Source organism: Oncorhynchus masou, chromosome 12 (assembly GCF_036934945.1).
Source record: "Oncorhynchus masou masou isolate Uvic2021 chromosome 12, UVic_Omas_1.1, whole genome shotgun sequence".
In the NCBI taxonomy this organism is placed as follows: Eukaryota; Metazoa; Chordata; class Actinopteri; order Salmoniformes; family Salmonidae; genus Oncorhynchus; species Oncorhynchus masou.
In genome coordinates this window covers 26,918,340-26,939,462 of record NC_088223.1, presented here as the reverse complement: position 1 = coordinate 26,939,462, position 21,123 = coordinate 26,918,340, and the positions used below count along the sequence as shown (strand labels likewise).

Genomic DNA, 21,123 nt, shown 5'->3' with positions numbered 1-21,123 from the left:
TGGATGTGTGTTTTTGTATTTATGTGAGGGTTCTTGCGTGAGTGTGTCGTTGAGATAACAATAGAATGTGTTACAGATTGAATGTCAAGCTGGGAACAACATGATTCAATTGAAGACGAAACATACTTGAGACAGACTCGTATAATGGGTTACATTACTTAAGGAAAATAGTGAAACCAAAAGACACACTGGAAGTTGGATGCTAACCATGGTGCATTTGATTGCACTTTGTTTTCTCAACTATGATCCATCTAGAGTCTAGACTGATGGAAATGTATGAAACTACAGCATTAGATGTCTAAAGTGATGTACATAATGCTATGTGTCTGTCTACTGTATTTCATCCAAACCACTACTGATATAAAAAGTGCCCCATACCCTTGACAATATCTATCTGATGTGTTTTTTGTTGTGTGTGTGGTCATGATATTCATGAGTTTGCATTACAATATCCGCACTAGCATACAACTTAAGTATAACGCAATATATTGGGAATGCATTCTAAGTACTATGGGTATCCTAATAAGGAAAACACTGCTGCTCATGCTCCCAGGTGATATTTATGTTTCGACCCTTAGGCCTTCATCAAGCATCCATATCCCAGGTGGGGGTGGAAGGTCCTATATATAGGGACAGTACTCAGTGACATCACTTCCTGAAACAAAGTAAAAAATGTATGACAGTACCAGTCAAAAGTTTGGACACACCTACTCATTCCAGTGTTTTTCTCTATTTTTACTATTTTCTACATTGTAAAATAATAGTGGAGACATCAAAAAAAAATGAAATAACACATGAAATCATTTAGTAACCAAAAAAGTGTTAAACAAATCTAAATATATTTTATATTTGAGATTCTTCAAAGTATCCACCCTTTGCCTTGATGACAGCTTTGCACACTGGTGATATTTATTTACAACGTTTCGACCCTTAGGTCTTCATCAGGCATCCATATCCCAGGTGGGGGTGGAAGGTCCTATATATAGGGGCAGTACTCAGTGACATCACTTCCTGAAACAGGAGGTCAAAAATGTATGACAGTTTCACAATATTAACACTCAATGTATCAAAATATATGATCATACACAGGGAATGTGATCAATATTTACAGTAATATACATACACATACAATATTCAACAAGGATTTTTTTTAAACAATTTGGACATATTGAAACTATAAAAACAGTTTCAAGTCAAACTCCTCATTAAGGCCAAGAGGAGACAGTGTGTTGAGCCTGTGTATCCAGAAAGATTCCATTTGAATTAGTTTCCTCGCAATGTCCCCTCCCCTGCATGACATCTTGACCATTTCTATTCCAATGTATCTCAGGGAACTAATAGGAAGTCCAGCTTGTACAACAACAGGATGTTTTGTCTCACCTGTCTGTATATATATATATTTTTTTTTTTTTAACCTTTATTTTACTAGGCAAGTCAGTTAAGAACAAATTCTTATTTTCAATGACGGCCTAGGAACAGTGGGTTAACTTGTTCAGGGGCAGAACGACAGATTTTGTACCTTGTCAGCTCAGGGATTTGAACTTGCAACCTTTTGGTTACTAGTCCAATGCTCTAACCACTAGGCTACACTGCCACCCCATATTGCTGCAGATTTAACATCAAGGGCCTGATTACCTGCATGTCCACCATTGTTATTTCCATGTTGAAATGTCCTTGTGGCCCGTCTTACACAGGGAAACCCCATAGAAGCCTTAAGACACGGACCAGTGAGCACTGCAGCAATATATGGACAGGTGAGACAAAACATCCTGTTGCTGCTCATTTTGTACAAGCTGGACTTCCTATTAGTTCTCTGAGATACATTGGAATATAAATGGTCAAGATGTCATGCAGGGGAGGGGACATTGAGAGGAAACTTCTTCAAATGGAATCTTTCTGGATACACAGGCTCAACACACTGTCTCCTCTTGGCCTTAACGAGGAGTTTGACTTGAAACCGTTTTTATAGTTTCCTATATATAGGACCTTCCACCCCCACCTGGGATATGGATGCCTGATGACGACCTAAGGGTCGAAACGTTGTTGTAAATAAATATAACCTGAGAGCATGAGCAGCAGTGTGTAGCGTTTTGCTTTCTGTTTTCCATGAGTCTGCCTACAACTCCAGCACCCGTGGAAAGTACCTGGATGTGTGTACTGTCTGTTCTTCAGTGTGAGAGGGAGGGGTTGCCCAATTTTACAACTCTGTGTGCTACTTTCTTTGTCCCTCAGAGGGTGCACCACTCCACGATATCTACATCCGTTGAACAATTGCCTTTCTTCGCTTTCACAGCATATTCCTATCGGTGAAAATAAGAAATTCACGTTCCACCAATAAAGAAAATAATTTTAATATATCAAGCCATAATCACACACAAGTATTCTGTCATATCATACCATACATCTTGGTTTTATAAACATGACATATTGATTTACAGTCAATTTAAACGAGAGCGTGCCCTGATAGAGCAGCATGTACCAGAGTGTGTACCACAGCATGTACCAGAGCGTACAGCACAATCATTTATGAGGCACTAGACAGTGGGCTTGGCAGCGCAATTTTCTACATACCCTGGGGTAGAGCTTTGCTTTGATGTTCCATGACAATAGCATTCTCTGGAACATATGTTATGCTGATGGCACTAATACTGTGACATACATTAAATAACATTATGTTTCTGTAAAGGACGGTAGGAGTACCAGATCACACCGCGCGTGGCAAAATTCCGCAAACTTTCCCAAATGTCCCAGGATTTCCCAGAAATCCTGATCGGAGGATTCTGAGAATTTCTGGTTTACGATTTTCCCTTCTGATTTAATCTTAAAACCGAGATTTACGGAAAACCTGTGAATTTTGGGGAAAACAACCGACATTTTGTAACCCTCTTCAGATCAAACTCCTGCCCTCCTTTGAGCTCCCTTCTTCCTGGACAAATTAAATTGGCACTGTCAGGTACAATACAGCTACAAAACCACGATGAGAAAACAAGACATTTTATTATGCTAACTTACAATAACTTTGACTAACTATCCTTATTTTGCAGAAAACAAAACTCGGCATCAGACACCCCTTCCACTTGTCTGTAGGAATGACTGGATGAGAAGCGGACCAATAGCAGAGGACTGAAGAAAGACCAACCGGTTAACGGCGCTTGTCGTAGTTCTGTAGTGCGTTCCACTCATATGAATCTGTAGTTGAAGAGAAAGCTTGTAAATAACACAGCACAGTTTATTTTCAGATTGTCATTTTAAGCACAGATCCAGCAATTGTTGTGGATTTGTAACCAGGCCAGCTAAGAACAGCTCGGTTCGATCAGTCGTGTAAAAAGCTCATAAGAGGCCCTTACCTGGTTTCTCTTGGCTCCTCTTACCCATCAGTCCAACAAAGGAGTTAATTTTATGCCCTGAAAGAGAAGATAAGAGAGGAGAAAAATGTGTGAGTTTCTTCCCATAACAGTTAAAACCATTGTCACTGCAATTACAGACAGCGAGTGATGCAGTGACTAGTGTGCAGAACAAAAAGTTGCGAGTTCTTCCAATAACTGCCAATATTATTTATACCCTAACCCTAAACTAAACCTAGCCCTAACCTTAACCCTTACCCTTATTCTAAACCTAACCGTTACCTTAGCAAGCGGTTGCTTATCAACAAATAGTGTGTTGATAGTATGACCATGTGTAGATCATCTATATGGGACTATCCAAATAAATTGTGACCCATCATTTTTTGTTAGCGATGCAATGCCTGGTGTATAACCTCGATGGTGACAGAGTGTGACCTCTCCTACTGATCTCTAGTATCGTACAAATTGACTGACGGACTCCATCCCCTTGCCCTAGTGACTGAGGGATAGAGTGGCGCCCACCCACAGGTTTTGGAACAAAGGGTTGTGATTGGAGATTTTTTCCTAAGAGGGCAGGGATAGGATGTACATACTGAGGGGACATTTACGTCCCAGACTGACTGTTGTCTCTGTCAGCCTCTGTCAATCCCCCTAATGGAATATAATATAAGGGTGGAGGGAATGGGGATACGGGGGAGGATGTAGGGAAGACGGGGGAGTAGTGGTGTTATAAAACTCTGCGTGAGGACCCTGGGATACCCTATCTGTCAACACACCCATCATACTCATTCAAATTAAGTGGGGTAAACTCAAATGTGATCAATTTACTTAAATGCTTCAATATTCCCATCAGAGATATGGGAATCATGTGCATCTTCCATTGGTGGTCTAGTCATGAGTCACTTCTCAATTGTCCCTCCGGACATCATAAGTGCTTGGCCCCTCGCTGTGTGTAACATACTATATATATCTTAAAAGGTATAGATCATATTATATTTATATATATGCACACTGTACAATGTATATATTATAGGTTTGTGTCAATGGAAGGGTGAGCTGCTCGGGTCCATCTTTCCATCATCAGCGTAACCAATATAATTGAACGCCTAAATGTCCTTGGGGCATTGATCGAAGCACTCGCTCTCTTCCTCTCTCTTCCCCTTTCTCTCCCACCCTCTCTCTCCCCCCACTCTCTCTCTCTTTCACTCTCTCTCTCCCTCTATCTCTCTCCTTCACTCTCTCTCTCCTTCACTCTCTCTCTCTTTGCTTATAATGACTGACATAGTCATGCCTGCATCAAGGCTCCGGCAACACGTTGGTCAACACGTATTTATGACGTACTTGCTGCCTCATATCGCTGAGTGGGGAAGTCATTAAGGAAATGCCTCAATGACTGAACAGAGGGGAGACATAGCGAGGGGTCTTCATGGCAGAATTAAGACTATGTACCCTAGCGAGGGACTAGAGTTGTCTTCAAGGCAGAACTAAGACTACCACCTACTGCATCCTAAAATCCCATCAAACGACCTGTTAGCTATGTGGGTTGTGATTTAATTAAAACATTTGTCAGGTTTATTTTCCGGTCTCTCTCTCTCTCTATCTACTTTTATTTACCATTATGCAAAAATAAATATAATTATTCAACCCCTGCATTTTGTTAGTTTTTTGCTGCTGGGCAACATGTGGTTTGTGTTCTCCCTCCCATGAATGATAATGAGGACCTGTTGGCCTATGGCACTGGATATGTGACACCAGCCTGTCTTCTCCCTCACACCCCTCTCACCCCTCTTTTCACCCCACCTCTCACATCATGTCACCCCTCTGGTTAGCACGACTCCTCTCACCCACATAGGAGTACTGGTGAAGTACAGGTGAGGTACAGGTAAAGTACTGGTGAAATACAGGTTAAGTACAGGTGAAGTACTGGTGAAATACAGGTTAAGTACAGGTGAAGTACTGGTGAAATACATGTGAAGGACAGGTGAAGTAGTGGTGAAATACAGGTGAAGTACAGGTGAAGTACTGGTGAAATACAGGTGAAGTACAGGTGAAGTATTGGTGAAATACAGGTGAAGTACAGGTGAAGTACTGGTGAAATACAGGTGAAGTACAGGTGAAGTACTGGTGAAATACAGGTTAAGTACAGGTGAAGTACAGATGAAGTACAGATGAAGTACAGGTGAAGTACAGGTGAAGTACAGGTGAAGTACTGGTGAAATACAGGTAAAGTATTGGTGAAATACAGGTGAAGTACTGGTGAAATACAGGTGAAGTACTGGTGAAATACAGGTTAAGTACAGGTGAAGTACAGATGAAGTACAGATGAAGTACAAGTGAAGTACAGGTGAAGTACAGGTGAAGTACAGGTGAAGTACTGGTGAAATACAGGTGAAGTACTGGTGAAATACAGGTGAAGTACAGGTGAAGTACAGGTGAAGTACTGGTGAAGTACAGGTGAAGTACTGGTGAAATACAGGTGAAGTACAGGTGAAATACAGGTGAAGTACAGGTGAAGTACTGGTAAAATACAGGTGATGTACAGGTGAAGTACTGGTGAAATACAGGTGAAGTACTGGTGAAGTACTGGTGAAATACAGGTGAAGTACAGGTTAAGTACAGGTGAAGTACTGGTGAAATACAGGTGAAGTATTGGTGAAATACAGGTGAAGTACAGGTGAAATACAGGTGAAGTACAGGTGAAGGACCTGTGTCATCCCTAATTCCGCCTACTCATGGAGTTAACTCATCACACTTCATCACTTGTCACATGGGCCACCTGGCCCATGTGCAAATAAAGCCATCATCACTTGGGTTGATGTCACAATAGATTTTCCCCAACTTTGCCAAATGTCCTGATTGGCTTCCCCTGCCTGCCTTACACACTGCCCACACAGTCCCTTTCCATTTGTAACATAATGTCAGAAAACGAATTATAACTAAATCATGGCTTAATTCGTTGGTATGCATGGACAATTGCAACATTTTCTGGGAAATGTTCTCCAAGATTAATTTAAAAGATGAATTAAGTAATTATTAATACGTTTTTCACTTACTTTTTCGGGTTATCTGTGGATTTGCTGTTGGAATAAAGGGGGGACTTCAGTCAATGTAGGCCTATAATTATCTAATTTAAGAATGTATGAATACGCTACAAAACGTGCGTAAGTATATTGATATACAATATGTAATTATTAAAGGCATTAATAATGCATATCAATATTGGCATTCCATTTCATTTCAATAAACGGGAAAGTGCCTTCAAGAGCGTGAAGGGTGAGGACAGGGCGAGGCGCGAGGAAGCACAGTCTTACCGGAGGAGCGTTTCCCCATTAGGCCAAAGAACTGATGCGGCCTCGGTTTCCGCGTCATTCTCCGCAGTATCTCTCCGAATGGGTCAGATGACAGCCACTCGTCCTGCACGAGGGAGAAAATCTAATTAATGGAACATTAGACACCAGAGAAGGGGATAGGACGAGGGGTGGGGAAACTGACTCCCTTATTGCCTTCCAACCTATACCTTTGCGTAAAATATTGTACACTTGTATAGCACTAGATCTAATCTCGCAGAGCAATCAATATAAAACAGTAAAGACGGGTGTAAACTTTTATATCCGACCTATTTTTATCTGACGGGGTAGCCTACAGGTCAGCATTAGTCTAAATAGTAGTCCAACCGCTGCTATGGCTAATGGGCCATGCACATTAAAGTGCCCATCAATTAACCAATTCCGTTGGTTCCTTCCCTATTGTATAGCCCTCCCGCCTTGTTAAAACGCTTTGCGTAACCTGCCGAATGTTCCCAAACCGACTGCAGATGATGAGAAATAAGAGCCCCGCCCGGAGACTTGGCAGGCGGCCAACCCGCAATGTCAGAGGGAGAACGTGCACTACATGTGAATAGAGCTTAATTCTGGGACTAAGGTAATGGTGGAAGCACACTGAGCTAAGAGCTCATACTTTATCCCCATTGAATCATAATACATCTTTCACTGACATAGAATTTGTGTTGCTGGTAGAATGTTTGATGTTTTGTCGGTATACATGCGCAATTACGCATGACCAAACTCTCCAAACAGGTGACTTATTTTATAAAAGCATACAAATATTTTAGATTTTATTTTATTTTATAGAAATTGGTTGAAATTCCATTCAATAATTTTGATGAAACAAAACCATGCCATCCAATTAAAAAGTATTTTCCCCATAGTTAAGCAATCCTACATTTTCCCATGTCAATTTTTTACAATTCGTTTAACAGGCGATTCTAACAAACAATTGTCCTAACATATTTTCTTGTCTTACATCAAATCTTTAATACCTACCGTAATTTTATCGTTCATCCAATAATCAAGATCTTCCTTTGGACCAATGTCTTCACAAAAAACTTGGGCGATAGCAAGAAAAGCTATCACAAGCGGTAGCAGTAATTTCATGATGCAGCAATCTGTTGCGTGCAACTCTTCAGCCGTTTAAGTCTTCTTTCTTCGTTTGTTTCGATTTTCAAAAAAATAAATAGGCTGTCCGGGCACTTGTAAACTGAGTTTAAATGTTTTTTAGCCACTCTATGACTTTTGAGAGCTCGATGTTGACACCTGCGGAAATTGGTATCTTCTCTCCATATAAGTGCCTTAAGCGTGCGCAAAAATGATATGTTCCCTCCTTGGTTGCAACCTCGCCTCAGTTCTATCTCTGCTCCAGTAAGCGAGCTCTGCTGCTCTTTAATGCCTTCACTTTGGTCCTGTTGTGCCTTTGTGACCACACGGTAGTACTGCACTAGGTTATATAGCAAGGGATAGAAGGGTGACAGGTATCTAATTCGCTTTATATCAATTAAGCAAGTTCATTTACTTGACAGGTACTTCCTCGAAGCTGTGTGATGACTAATATCCGTTGTGATATTTTGCATATGGTCAATATTACTTTCAAACGTTCCCCTATGACCCTCCTTGGCATTGTATTGTTCCCGTTGTAATCGGACTGTCCAAGTGAAGCGAAGGAAGTAAGTGAGTCTGATGACGCACTGAAGTTGAAGGTTTCACGTAAGTCTTTAAGACCTGTCCTACGCCAAAGCAAAAAATTCAACATAAAAAGAAAGTTGATTTGCACCTTACTCATCAGTGGAACATGTTTTACTTCACATTGACAGTACTTTGGATTCTGAAAGTCACTTTTCTAAAAATGAATCATTGGAAATTGAATCATTATAATTGCTAAGCTGTCCTAAAAGTGGTGTCATCCTTATTAGAATTTAATGTGTTGCATGATGAGAAAATAAAAATATTTTTTCTCTTAGATACAGAACCTCATTTGTAGTGACCTCATTTGTAGTGATCCATAACCATTTAGTCATAAAAAAATAAAAAATCCATAACCCCTTCTCTAAAAGCACACAGACAAGGTTCCCCTATAGGCACTATAGGCTTCTCTCAGATGTGTGTGTTTTCTTCGTCTCTACCCAGATATAGGCTATTTGACAATGGTTCAGGACACATAAAGAATCAACAACAAAAACAGACCAAACTAGAATGCTATTTGGCCCTAAACAGAGAGTGCACAGTGGCCACTGTGACTGACCCAAAATGAAGGAAAGCTTTGACTCAGTGAGACTCAGTGAGCATAGCCTTGCTATTTAGAACGGCTGCCGTAGGCAGACCTGGCTCTCAAGAGAAGGCATGTACTGCCCACAAAAGGAGCTGGAAACTGAGTGGCACTTCCTAACTTCTGGCCAAATGTATGACTATATTAGAGACACATATTTCCCTCAGATTACACAGACCCACAAAGAATTCGAAAACAAATCCAGTCTTGATAAAATGCCATATCTATTAGGTGAAATAGCACAGTGTGCATCAAAGCAGCAAGATTTGTGCTGTTGCGACAAGAAAAGGGCAACCAGTGAAGAACAAACACCATCATAAATACAACCCATATTTATGTTTTATTTATTTTCCCTTTTGTACTTTAACTATTTGCACATAATATGACATTTGTAATGTCTTTATTATTTTTTAACTTTTGTGAGTGTAATGTTTACTGTTCATTTTTATTGTTTATTTCACTTTTGTTTATTATCTAGTTCACTTTCTTTGGCAATTATAACATGTTTCCCATGCCAATAAAGCCCTTAAACTGAAATAGATTAGAATGAAACAGGTGTCTGACCCCACAGAGACAGAGAGGAGCCAGCTGATTTTCATTACAAAGCTTGGCTTGTTTAGCAGAAAGGTGTTGGATGTGAAGAGAGAGATGCACTGACACTGACAACACACAGTTCACAGTGTCCACGCAGCTCATCGAGTGCTTGACAACTCAAGTGCCTTTCTCCCAGCCACGACGGACTCCTTTTATTTAAACATGTTGTTCATGGAAAATTGCTCATTTTAATTTGACCAATAAATAACATGAGGTGTCTTTCAGTCACGATGCATATATATATAATGTCACTGTCATGTACAGTATATATAGTCTACGGATGATCTGATAGGTCACACTGTCACCATCAATCACATAGTGGGATGTGTACATTTATAACACATACACCACAATACAAATAGCATTGAAAGAGCATGAGTCTTGAGCATATGTTGAGACAGAGATACAATGATGATGTGCATAATTTACAATGAGTACTTCAGGAACGACCCAGTCAAAATGTGGACATTTTACAGTGATCCAACCTATAGGATGTGTTCTAATGACACCTGAATCTACTCCTCTTTTTGAAATTTGACCTTTTGCCTCGTCACATTGTGCCTGTCATTAGATCACATGCATATATTACTAAAACGTTCAATTTACAAATAACAAATATGACATTTATGGATCAGGATGAGTTCATCAGCAGTAGCTGGTCTGAAGACAGAGTTATGGTGGATGGATTTACGCTGCTGCTGATATTAATGACATTATCTGTGCTGCCACGGTATCTGTAGTCACCAAGACACTTTAGATGGATTTTAATCATCCTCACAACTAGGACTGCTTATCGAATTAACAGTGGAAAGAGGAGAGGTAGTGAGGAGAGAGAGAAGGGAAAATGAGAGAGGGCCGGAGAGGGAAAGAGGGAAAGAGGGAGGGGGAGGAAGGGGAAAGGGCTCTTAAATCAGAAGAAGCGGGTATTCTGTGGGAGAGACAATGGAAGATGGAGACTGAGCGAAAGAGAATATGAAAGAGAAACGAGGAGAGGGAGCAAGTGAGAGAAGGAGTGAGAGGTGGGCGTGCTGCTGTAGACGAAGAATGTGAGGAGAGCCCTGGGAGCTATGGGAGTAAAGAAGGAAGATAAAAGGCAGGGGTAGAAGGGGAGAGGTGGGCAGTACATGGCGAGATGTGAGAGGTAGCTGGAGAGATGTGAAAGGTAAGAGGGAGGTAGAGAGAGGTAAAAGGAGGTAGAGGGAGTAAAGGTGTAGATAGAGGAGTAGACAGGGTGGACAAGGAAGATAAAGGGGAGGTTAGCAGGGTGGAGAGGCAGAGAGAAACAGACATAGCTATAATTATTATATAAAAAGCTGTAGAGATATGATGGCATGATATGACACAGCATGGCATGGCAGGTGACCGGGGTGAGGCTCTATGTCACCACCATGTAGATAATAGAATCAAGCTTGATTCCCAGCAGGTATCACTCAACATGTCACTATTATCTCCATCTGATAATGTAACACAGGGCTGTATGGGACTCTGAGATTACAGGATCACAACCAACTGTCATCAAGTCCCGTGTCAGAAAATCTTTATGAAAAATATTTGATGTTTCTGTTTGGGCTTTTACTGTACAAAATAACGTTTTCTCTCTTTCCCTCTCATTCTCTCTCTCTTTCTCCCCTTTTCCTCTTCTATCCTCTCCCTCTCTCTCTCCTTTTAGAGACAGAGACTTTCCCACAACAATGAATCCTAAAACATATAAAACAGGATAATGTGTCTCTTGGCCCGGATCATATTGTGGTTTTTGTACCTTACTGAAAGTGTCAGTGGATTTGAATTGCGAGTCATTATGTGGTGCATAAAATGTGTAATCAACAAGTCAGCCTGCTGCAGATAGATAAACAGATAGTAAGAGTAAAGGATAGTCTGATTGTGTGTGGACAATTTTACATATCCCACAGTGATACATGCAATTGTTTGGCAAAGCAGAGTGAATTCTGAATACGTGAGGTTAAAGTGAATCAGCACATAAAATATGAGAGAAACAACATTATTCTGTCCAAAAAGACGTTAACCAGCGTTGGCCGACATCCACATAGCAGATGTTTTGATGGTGTTGGAGGTGTAACTGCGGTATGAGCTGACATCAGTGGAGGCTGGTGGGAGGAGCTGTAGGAGGACAAGCTCATTGAAATGGCTAAAATGGAATAAATGGAACGGAGTCAAACATGTGGTTTCCATGTGTTGGATGTGTTTGATAACGTTCCATTTATTCCATTACAGACATTACAATGAGCCCGTCCTCCTATAGCTCCTCCTACCAGCCTCCACTGGTGTGTGCCACAAACCACTCCCTTCCGTATTATCCCTACAGCATTAGAGGTTCAAAACAGCATGAGAAAGTGTAGGCTCTATTAATGGTAGAAATAATGACTCAAATGTCAAACCGTTGATGTTAGATTAATGCATGTCTGTGTTAATCCTGGGTTTTTATCACGACATGTGGAAATTGAAACAGATTCAGATTAATGTATCCATGATAACTAGTGTTGTGTCCGAAAGGGCAACCTATTCACTATATAGAGCACCACTTAGTGCCATTTTGGATGCAGCCTTAGGTCACGGTGATGTCTACTGTTCTCTATTCATGTACATGGTCTCTTCTGTCACTTGGTTAATTGGGATTGTGTAGAATTGAGTGAGATTATCAATGACCGGGCTTCGTTTAAACAGAATGGTGTCACTGTCACAAAGGGACTAAAAGGCTTTTGTTAACATGAATCAATGTTCATATTCACAAGGTGACCAACTACAGTGCCTTGCGAAAGTATTCGGCCCCCTTGAACTTTGCAACCTTTTGCCACATTTCAGCTTCAAAATTAAAGATATAAAACTGTTTTTTTGTGAAGAATCAACAACAAGTGGGACACAATCATGAAGTGGAACGACATTTATTGGATATTTCAAACTTTTTTAACAAATCAAAAACTGAAAAATTGGGCGTGCAAAATTATTCAGCCCCCTTAAGTTAATACTTTGTAGCTCCACCTTTTGCTGCGATTACAGCTGTAAGTTGCTTGGGGTATGTCTCTATCAGTTTTGCACATCGAGAGACTGAAATTGTTTCCATTCCTCCTTGCAAAATAGCTCGAGCTCAGTGAGGTTGGATGGAGAGCATTTGTGAACAGCAGTTTTCAGTTCTTTCCACAGATTCTCGATTGGATTCAGGTCTGGACTTTGACTTGGCCATTCTAACACCTGGATATGTTTATTTTTGAACCATTTCATTGTAGATTTTGCTTTATGTTTTGGATCATTGTCTTGTTGGAAGACAAATCTCCGTCCCAGTCTCAGGTCTTTTGCAGACTCCATCAGGTTTTCTTCCAGAATGGTCCTGTATTCTCCATCCATCTTCCCATCAATTTTAACCATCTTCCCTGTCCCTGCTGAAGAAAAGCAGGCCCAAACCATGATGCTGCCACCACCATGTTTGACAGTGGGGATGGTGTGTTCAGGGTGATGAGCTGTGTTGCTTTTACGCCAAACATAACGTTTTGCATTGTTGCCAAAAAGTTCAATTTTGGTTTCATCTGACCAGAGCACCTTCTTCCACATGTTTGGTGTGTCTCCCAGGTGGCTTGTGGCAAACTTTAAACGACACTTTTTATGGATATCTTTAAGAAATGGCTTTCTTCTTGCCACTCTTCCATAAAGGCCAGATTTGTGCAATATACGACTGATTGTTGTCCTATGGACAGAGTCTCCCACCTCAGCTGTAGATCTCTGCAGTTCATCCAGAGTGATCATGGGCCTCTTGCTGCATCTCTGATCAGTCTTCTCCTTGTATGAGCTGAAAGTTTAGAGGGACGGCCAGGTCTTGGTAGATTTGCAGTGGTCTGATACTCCTTCCATTTCAATATTATCGCTTGCACAGTGCTCCTTGGGATGTTTAAAGCTTGGGAAATCTTTTTGTATCCAAATCCGGCTTTAAACTTCTTCACAACAGTATCTCGGACCTGCCTGGTGTGTTCCTTGTTCTTCACGATGCTCTCTGCGCTTTTAACGGACCTCTGAGACTATCACAGTGCAGGTGCATTTATACGGAGACTTGATTACACACAGGTGGATGGTATTTATCATCATTAGTCATTTAGGTCAACATTGGATCATTCAGAGATCCTCACTGAACTTCTGGAGAGCGTTTGCTGCACTGAAAGTAAAGGGGCTGAATAATTTTGCACGTCCAATTTTTCAGTTTTTGATTTGTTAAAAAAGTTTGAAATATCCAATAAATGTCGTTCCACTTCATGATTGTGTCCCACTTGTTGTTGATTCTTCACAAAAAATACAGTTTTATATCTTTATGTTTGAAGCCTGAAATGTGGCAAAAGGTCGCAAAGTTCAATGGGGCCGAATACTTTCGCAAGGCACTGTATACCACACTGGAGGTCAGACCACATTGCAGTGGTTCTGTCACGCAGTATAATGATAGGACAAGTGCAGGAATATGTAATAGGGTTTTTTATTTTCTCCACCCAAACAAAAGAGCGATGTGTAAACCTCTAAATAATTCACGGGAAGAGACCCGTAAAACAAGTACACAATAACATGTAGCATAGAAGCCGATACAACAGCACAGGTACTCACAAGTCCAATGGACATGGTAACAATAAGAAAAGGACAGAGGGCACATATATACAGTACAATTATCTGCAAGGCCCCACAGTCAAGCAGTGCATTTCAAACACAGATTAAACCACAAAGACCCTTCCTAGCTCAGTTGCTGGAGAGGATGGAAACTGGCTGTGATAGGAGAAAACTGAGGATAGATCAACAACATTGTAGTTACTCCACAATACTAACCTAATTGACAGAGTGAAAAGAAGGAAATCTGTACAGAATAAAAAATATTCCAAAACATGCAACAAGGCACTAAAGCAATATTGCAAAACAATTTGGCAAAGCAATTCACTTTTTGTCCTGAATACAAAGTGTTATGTTAGAGGCAAATCCAATAAAACACATTACTGAATACCACGCTCCATATTTTCAAGCATAGTAGTTGCTGCATCATGTCATGGGTATGTATGCTGGTAATCGTTAAGGATGGAGAGTTTTTCAGGATAAAAAATATGTGGAATAAACCTAAGCACAAGCTAAATCCTAGATGAAAATCTGGTTCAGTATGCTTTCAGCAAGACAATATCACAACTCCAAATCTACACTGGAGTTGCTTACCAAGAAGACAATGAATGTTCCTGAGTGGTCGAGTTACAGTTTTGACATAAATCTACTTGAAAAAAAGACCTGAAAATGGTAGTCTAGCAACGATCAACAACCAATTTGACAGAGCTTGAAGAACTTTGAAAAGAATAATGGGCAAATGTTGCACACTCTAGGTGTGGAAAGCTCTCAGAGACTTACCCAGAAAGACTCACACCTGTAAAATGGGCTTCTACAAAGTATTGAAAAACATCTTTTCATTTTGTCATAATGGGGTATTGTGTGTAGATAGGTGAGAAAGAAAAAAGTTTAATCAATTTGGAATTCAGGTTGTAACACAACAAAGTGTGGAATAAGTCAAGAGGTATGATTACATTCTGAAGGCAGGGTATAATCTTCAAGCAATAGTTTTGAGTTTTTTCAGTTTCAGTCTTGAACAATTTCACTTATTTCACCTATTCATTTCACTTTCTGTCCAGGACTGACCATCCTACTGTCACCCACCTTATATGGGCAAAAACGTCAGTCCAGGACTGACCATCTTACTGTCATCCACCTTATATGGGCAAAAATGTCAGTCCAGGACTGACCATCTTACTGTCATCCACCTTATATGGGCAAAAACGTCAGTCCAGGACTGACCATCTTACTGTCATCCACCTTATATGGGCAAAAACGTCAGTCCAGGACTGACCATCTTACTGTCATCCACCTTATATGGGCAAAAACATCAGTCCAGGACAGACCATCCTACTGTCATCCACCTTATATGGGCAACACCTTCAGTCCAGGACTGACCATCCTACTGTCATCCACCTTATCTGGGCAACACGTTCTGTCCAGGACTGACCATCCTACTGTCATCCACCTTATATGGGCAACACCTTCAGTCCAGGACTGACCATCCTTACTGTCATCCACCTTATATGGGCAACACCTTCAGTCCAGGACTGACCATCCTACTGTCAACCACCTTATATGGGCAACACCTTCAGTCCAGGACTGACCATCATACTGTCATCCACCTTATATGGGCAACACTTTCTGTTCAGGGCTGACCATCCTACTGCCATCCATCCACCTTATTTGGGCAAGACAAGAAAACAATCCTATTAATGTAGGTTGTTTCTCAGAGGGAGCCTCATCATCATTTAGACTGTGCTTGGTGAGTCACAGACAATGTCACTACATTGGCTCCACTCCAGTGTTCAATGGTTTGTCTGTGTGTGTGTCTGTTTGTGTGTGTGTTTTTGCATGTGTGTGTGACAGAGTGTGTGTGAGAATACGGAGGAATAAAAGGAAGTTTGCTGAATGAGTTAAAGGTTAAGGACAGTCCATACATACATGTACACATACTGTACTGACTATTGAGTTATTTGTATTCATCTATAGATTATTAAAGCTTAAAGTCTCTTTGAAAGGGAAGTTATGAATATTCAGCTTCAGTGGAGCAGATACTTATTGGTTCTTGTTTGAATTCCAGTAGATATCTGAAGTGTTCAACAACAGAGACAATCCTCTAAATTGCCAATTAATGAAATCATTCATTAATTACCAAAATATGTCCATGAATATTTATAAGTTAGAGCAGTCGATAACACCTTATTTGGAATGTCCCCTACATGTGGTTTGTAGATGTTCAACTAACTATCTACTAGCCCTTACCCTGACCTTAAGCCTACACCAAAAAACATATTTGTTGTGTTCATACATTTTCACGATATAGACAATTTTGTCTTTGCAGCTTGCCATATGGGACCTGAGTGAGAGGCGGATGAATGGAGGGCTGGCTAGCAGAGGGAGGGGATGAGAGTGACTGAGTATCATGCTATACCTCCATTAGACTTGGCAAGCCCTGCCATCGCCCGCCGGCAACGTTCCACCGCCAGCCTAAGTAGCCCAACCACCTTAATTAAAAGCACTCTATCAATGATCCTGAATGGAATAGCGCCCCGGAGCGGAATGCCGTTCAAAAACGACTGGGATGATTCATTCATAGAACCAGAGAACTCAGTTGGCTGTGACGGCAGGCAGGCAGACAGGCAGGCAGACAGGCACTGAGTCCAAATGGGTGAAAATGCAATCCCTTCCTAGTGTCTTTTATCAGTATTTCCTCCACAACAGTATATCCTCTAGCTATACACTAGACTGTCTCATTCAGATGAGTGTATCTCAGGAGATCATCTGAAGCAGAAGGTCACATCATTGTTCAGGTAGCAGAGCTCTTCTTCTTTCTCTCTGAAGAGAGACACAAAGGAGCAGACAAGAGGAGAGTGGAAATACAGAGCCTGTCTGAAAGGCCATAGTATATCACTAGCCCACCTGGGACCCCGTCCTACCTATTCCTACAGATCCAGTCAAAGAGAATAACTTGAAGGATATGGAAATTCAGGAGAGATATTGAATATGAATGAAACATGAATGGGCAGGTTCTAAAACACTCTAACTATCAGTGCCTTTATCATTGATCTCTGGCTCCACAAACAGACCCAAGCCATGTTCAAGAGCCTGTGGAACAATAAAGAGTTTATGTCTCTCATTGGTTTCACAGTTGGTGTTAAAAGTTAACATGAGGAAGAGAGAATGCTGTGTAAGTGCACATTTGATAAGGTTATTGATCAGAAGGGCTTGGATTGATTAGCTATGCCTGAAGCTGTGTGGTATCGTTGTAACGGTTCTCATCTGGTGAAGGAGAAGCGGACCAAAATGCAGCTTGGTGGTTATTCATGTTCTTTAATGGAAAAAAAGGAACTCGACATGAAATAACTAACTATACAAAAAAAAAAAAACTGAACGTGAAAACCTATACAGCCTATCTGGTGACAACAATCACAGAGACAGGAACAATCACCCACAAACACACAGTGAAACCCAGGCTACCTAAATATGGTTCCCATCAGTCCGCGGTGGCGGCTCTGGTGCTGGACGTGGTCCCCACTTCACCGTAGTCTTAGTCCCCCACCTTGTCCGCTTCCGTGACCTCCTAGCCACGGCAACCCTACTTAATAACACTGGACAGAGGGGCAGCTGGGGACAGAGGGGCAGCTCGGGACAGAGGGGCAGCTCGGGACAGAGGGGCTCTTCAGACTCCGGCAGCAGCGCCGTACAGGCGGGAGACTCCGGCAGCAGCGCCGGACAGGCGGGTGACTCCGGCAGCACAGGAGAGGAGGATGGCTCTGGCAGATCTGACTGACTGGCGGATCTGGAAGAGTCTGGCAGACTGGCGGATCTGGAAGAGTCTGGCAGACTGGCGGATCTGGAAGAGTCTGGCTGACTGGCGGATCTGGAAGAGTCTGGCTGACTGGCAGATCTGGAAGAGTCTGGCAGATCTGGAAGAGTCTGGCTGACTGGCAGATCTGGAAGAGTCTAGCTGACTGGCAGATCTGGAAGAGTCTGGCTGACTGGCAGATCTGGAAGAGTCTGGCTGTCTGGCGGAACCTGGCAGACTGGCGGCTCTGGCTGCTCCATGCTGACTGGCGGCTCTGGCTGCTCCATGCTGACTGGCGGCTCTGGCTGCTCCATGCTGACTGGCGGCTCTGGCTGCTCCATGCTGACTGGCGGCTCTGGCTGCTCCTTGCTGACTGGCGGCTCTGGCTGCTCCATGCAGACTGGCGGCTCTGGCGGCTTCTTGCAGACTGGCAGCTCCATGCAGACTGGCAGCTCTGGCAGCTCCTTGCAGACTGGCAGCTCCTTGCAGACTGGCAGCTCCTTGCAGACTGGCAGCTCCTTGCAGACTGGCAGCTCCATGCAGACTGGCTGCTCCATGCAGACTGGCAGCTCTGGCTGCTCCGGCTGCTCCATGAAGACTGGCAGCTCTGGCTGCTCCATGCAGACTGACAGCTCTGGCTGCTCCATGCAGGCTGGCAGCTCTGGCTGCTCCATGCAGGCTGGCAGTTCTGGCTGCGCTAAACAGGCAGGAGACTCCGGCAACGCTGTAGAGGCGGAAGGCTCTGGCAGCGCTGAACAGGCGGGAGACTCTGGCAGCGCTGTAGAGGAGGAAGGCTCTGGCAGCGATGGAGAGGCGAGGCGCACTGTAGGCCTGATGCGTGGTGCTGGCACTGGTGGTACTGGGCCGAGGACACGCACAGGAAGCCCGGTGCGGGGAGCTGCCACCGGAGGGCTGGTGTGTGGAGGTGGTACTGGGTAGACCGGACCGTGCTGGCGCACTGGAGCTCTTGAGCACCGAGCCTGCCCAACCTTACCTGGTTGAATACTCCCGGTCGCTCTGTCAGTGCGGCGAGGTGGATTAGCCCGCACTGGGCTATGCAGGCGAACCGGGGACACCGTGCGCAAGGCTGGTGCCATGTAAGCCGGCCCAAGGAGACGCACTGGAGACCAGATGCGTAGAGCCGGCTTCATGGCATTTGGCTCAATCTAGCCCGGCCGATACCCGGAGCTGGAATATACCGCACCGGGCTATGCACCCGCACTGGAGACACCGTGCGCACCACAGCATAACACGGTGCCTGCCCGGTCTCTCTAGCCCCCCGGTAACCACAGGAAGTTGGCATAGGTCTCCTACCTAACGTCGCCATACTCCCTGTGAGCCTCCCCCCAAGAAATTTTTGGGGCTGACTCCCGGGCTTCCTTGCCAACCGTGTTCCCTCATAACGCCGGCTCCTTTCTCCAGCTGCCTCTGCTCTCCTAAGTGCCTCCACCTGTTCCCATGGGAGGCGATCTCTTCCAGCCAGTATTTCCTCCCATGTGTAGCAACCCTTGCCATCCAAAGCATCCTCCCATGTCCATTCCTCATTTTGTTGCTCCTGCTGCCGCTGTTGCCTGTTACCACGCCGCTTGGTCCTGTTGTGGTGGATGATTCTGTAACGGTTCTCGTCTGGTGAAGGAGAAGCGGACCAAAATGCAGCGTGGTGGTTATTCATGTTCTTTAATGGAAAAAAGAAACTCGACATGAAATAACTAACTATACCAAAAAAAAAACGGAACTTGAAAACCTATACAGCCTATCTGATGACAACAAACACAGAGACAGAAACAATCACCCACAAACACACAGTGAAACCCAGGCTATCTAAATATGGTTCCCAATCAGAGACAATGACTAACACCTGCCTCTGATTGAGAACCATATCAGGCCAGACATAGAAATAGACAAACAAGACATCCAACATAGAATGCCCACTCATATCACACCCTGACCAACCAAAACATAGAAACATACAAAGTAAACTATGGTCAGGGTGTGACAATTGTGCCATATTTGATTCTTGATTGTTCGTCTGGTACAGTCTTTTGGTCAACGAGTTCATGATCCACCTGCAGTAATATAGAGACATAAAATGTATCCTCTCTGGTCTACCCAGTCTCCTGAGCTGAGCTGTATGCATTTGTCCAGAATGAATCTAACTGACCATTACATTGTATGTATCTTATTGAGAGACCAGAGAAGGAACGTTGAGATGTCATGGAATCCAAACGATGGTGGATAAAGGAAGTAGAAAACTGTGAGTGATGTCCTCCTTATGCAAAGCGAGATCGGATACACCTCTGAGTGATGTCAGTCTGTGGTACTGATGGGAAGGCCTATGTAACTGGCCTCAGACGTCATCATTTACTGCCAGACAGACATGGGCATATGCCGGATCTCCTCTTGGTAGAGGGAGAGAGAGCGAGAGAGATAGGGGGAGGGAGGGGAAAGAGGGAGAGAGCGAGAGAGCGAGAGCGAGGGAGAGAGAGTAAAAGAGAAAGAGAAAGAAAGAAAGAGGTTTGGGGACTGGGTGTAGGGCGGGAGAGATTGAGAGAGAGAGGGAGAGAGAGGAAGAGGGAGAGAGAGAGAGTAGGATTAGGAGGAGAGAAATCGTGAGGATGGAAACAGAAAGGGGCATGGTAGAGAGTGTTGCACTCAGTAGTGTTGCGACCTGGCCAAGATAAAGCACAGCAGTTCGACACTTAAAACAACACAGAGTTACACATGGAATAAACAAACATACAGTCAATAATACAGTAGAAAAAATAAAAATCTATATACAGTGAGTGCAAATGAGTTAAGATAAGGGAGGTAAGGCATTAAATAGGCCATGGTGGAGAAGTAATTACAATATAGATGGTAGAATGGAATGGTAGATGTGCAGAAGATGAATGTGCAAGTAGAGATACTGGGGTGCAAAGGAGAAAGATAAATAAATACAGTATGGGGATGAGGTAGTTGGATGGGCTGTTTACAGATGGTCTATGTACAGGTGCAGTGATCTGTGAGCTGCTCTGACAGCTGGTGCTTAAAGTTAGTGAGGGAGATATGGGTCTCTAGCTTCAGTGATTTTTGCAGTTTGTTCCAGTCATTGGCAGCAGACAACTTTAAGGAAAGGTGGCCAAAGGAGAATTGGCTTTGGGGGTGACCAGTGAGATATACCCGCTGGAGCGAGTGCTACGGGTGGGTGCTGCTATGGTGATCAGTGAG

At 43.1% G+C, this 21,123-nt stretch overlaps 1 protein-coding gene across 2 annotated transcripts; it reads right to left on the bottom strand.

The window, feature by feature from the left end:
- Positions 1-2,326: 2,326 nt before the first annotated feature.
- Positions 2,327-8,315, bottom strand: LOC135549777 (protachykinin-like). Of its 2 annotated transcripts, XM_064980064.1 has the most exons (5): positions 7,667-8,310; positions 6,656-6,758; positions 6,398-6,421; positions 3,348-3,404; positions 2,327-3,189 (listed from the first exon to the last, which is right to left on the bottom strand). In XM_064980064.1, exons 1-5 carry the CDS (start codon positions 7,775-7,777, stop codon positions 3,143-3,145), a joined length of 342 nt encoding a protein of 113 aa, XP_064836136.1. In that variant the 5' UTR covers positions 7,778-8,310; the 3' UTR covers positions 2,327-3,142. The 2 variants fall into 2 exon arrangements, with proteins under 2 accessions (XP_064836136.1, XP_064836137.1); XM_064980065.1 differs by lacking the exon at positions 6,398-6,421 and having other exon boundaries at positions 7,667-8,315.
- Positions 8,316-21,123: the final 12,808 nt, after the last annotated feature.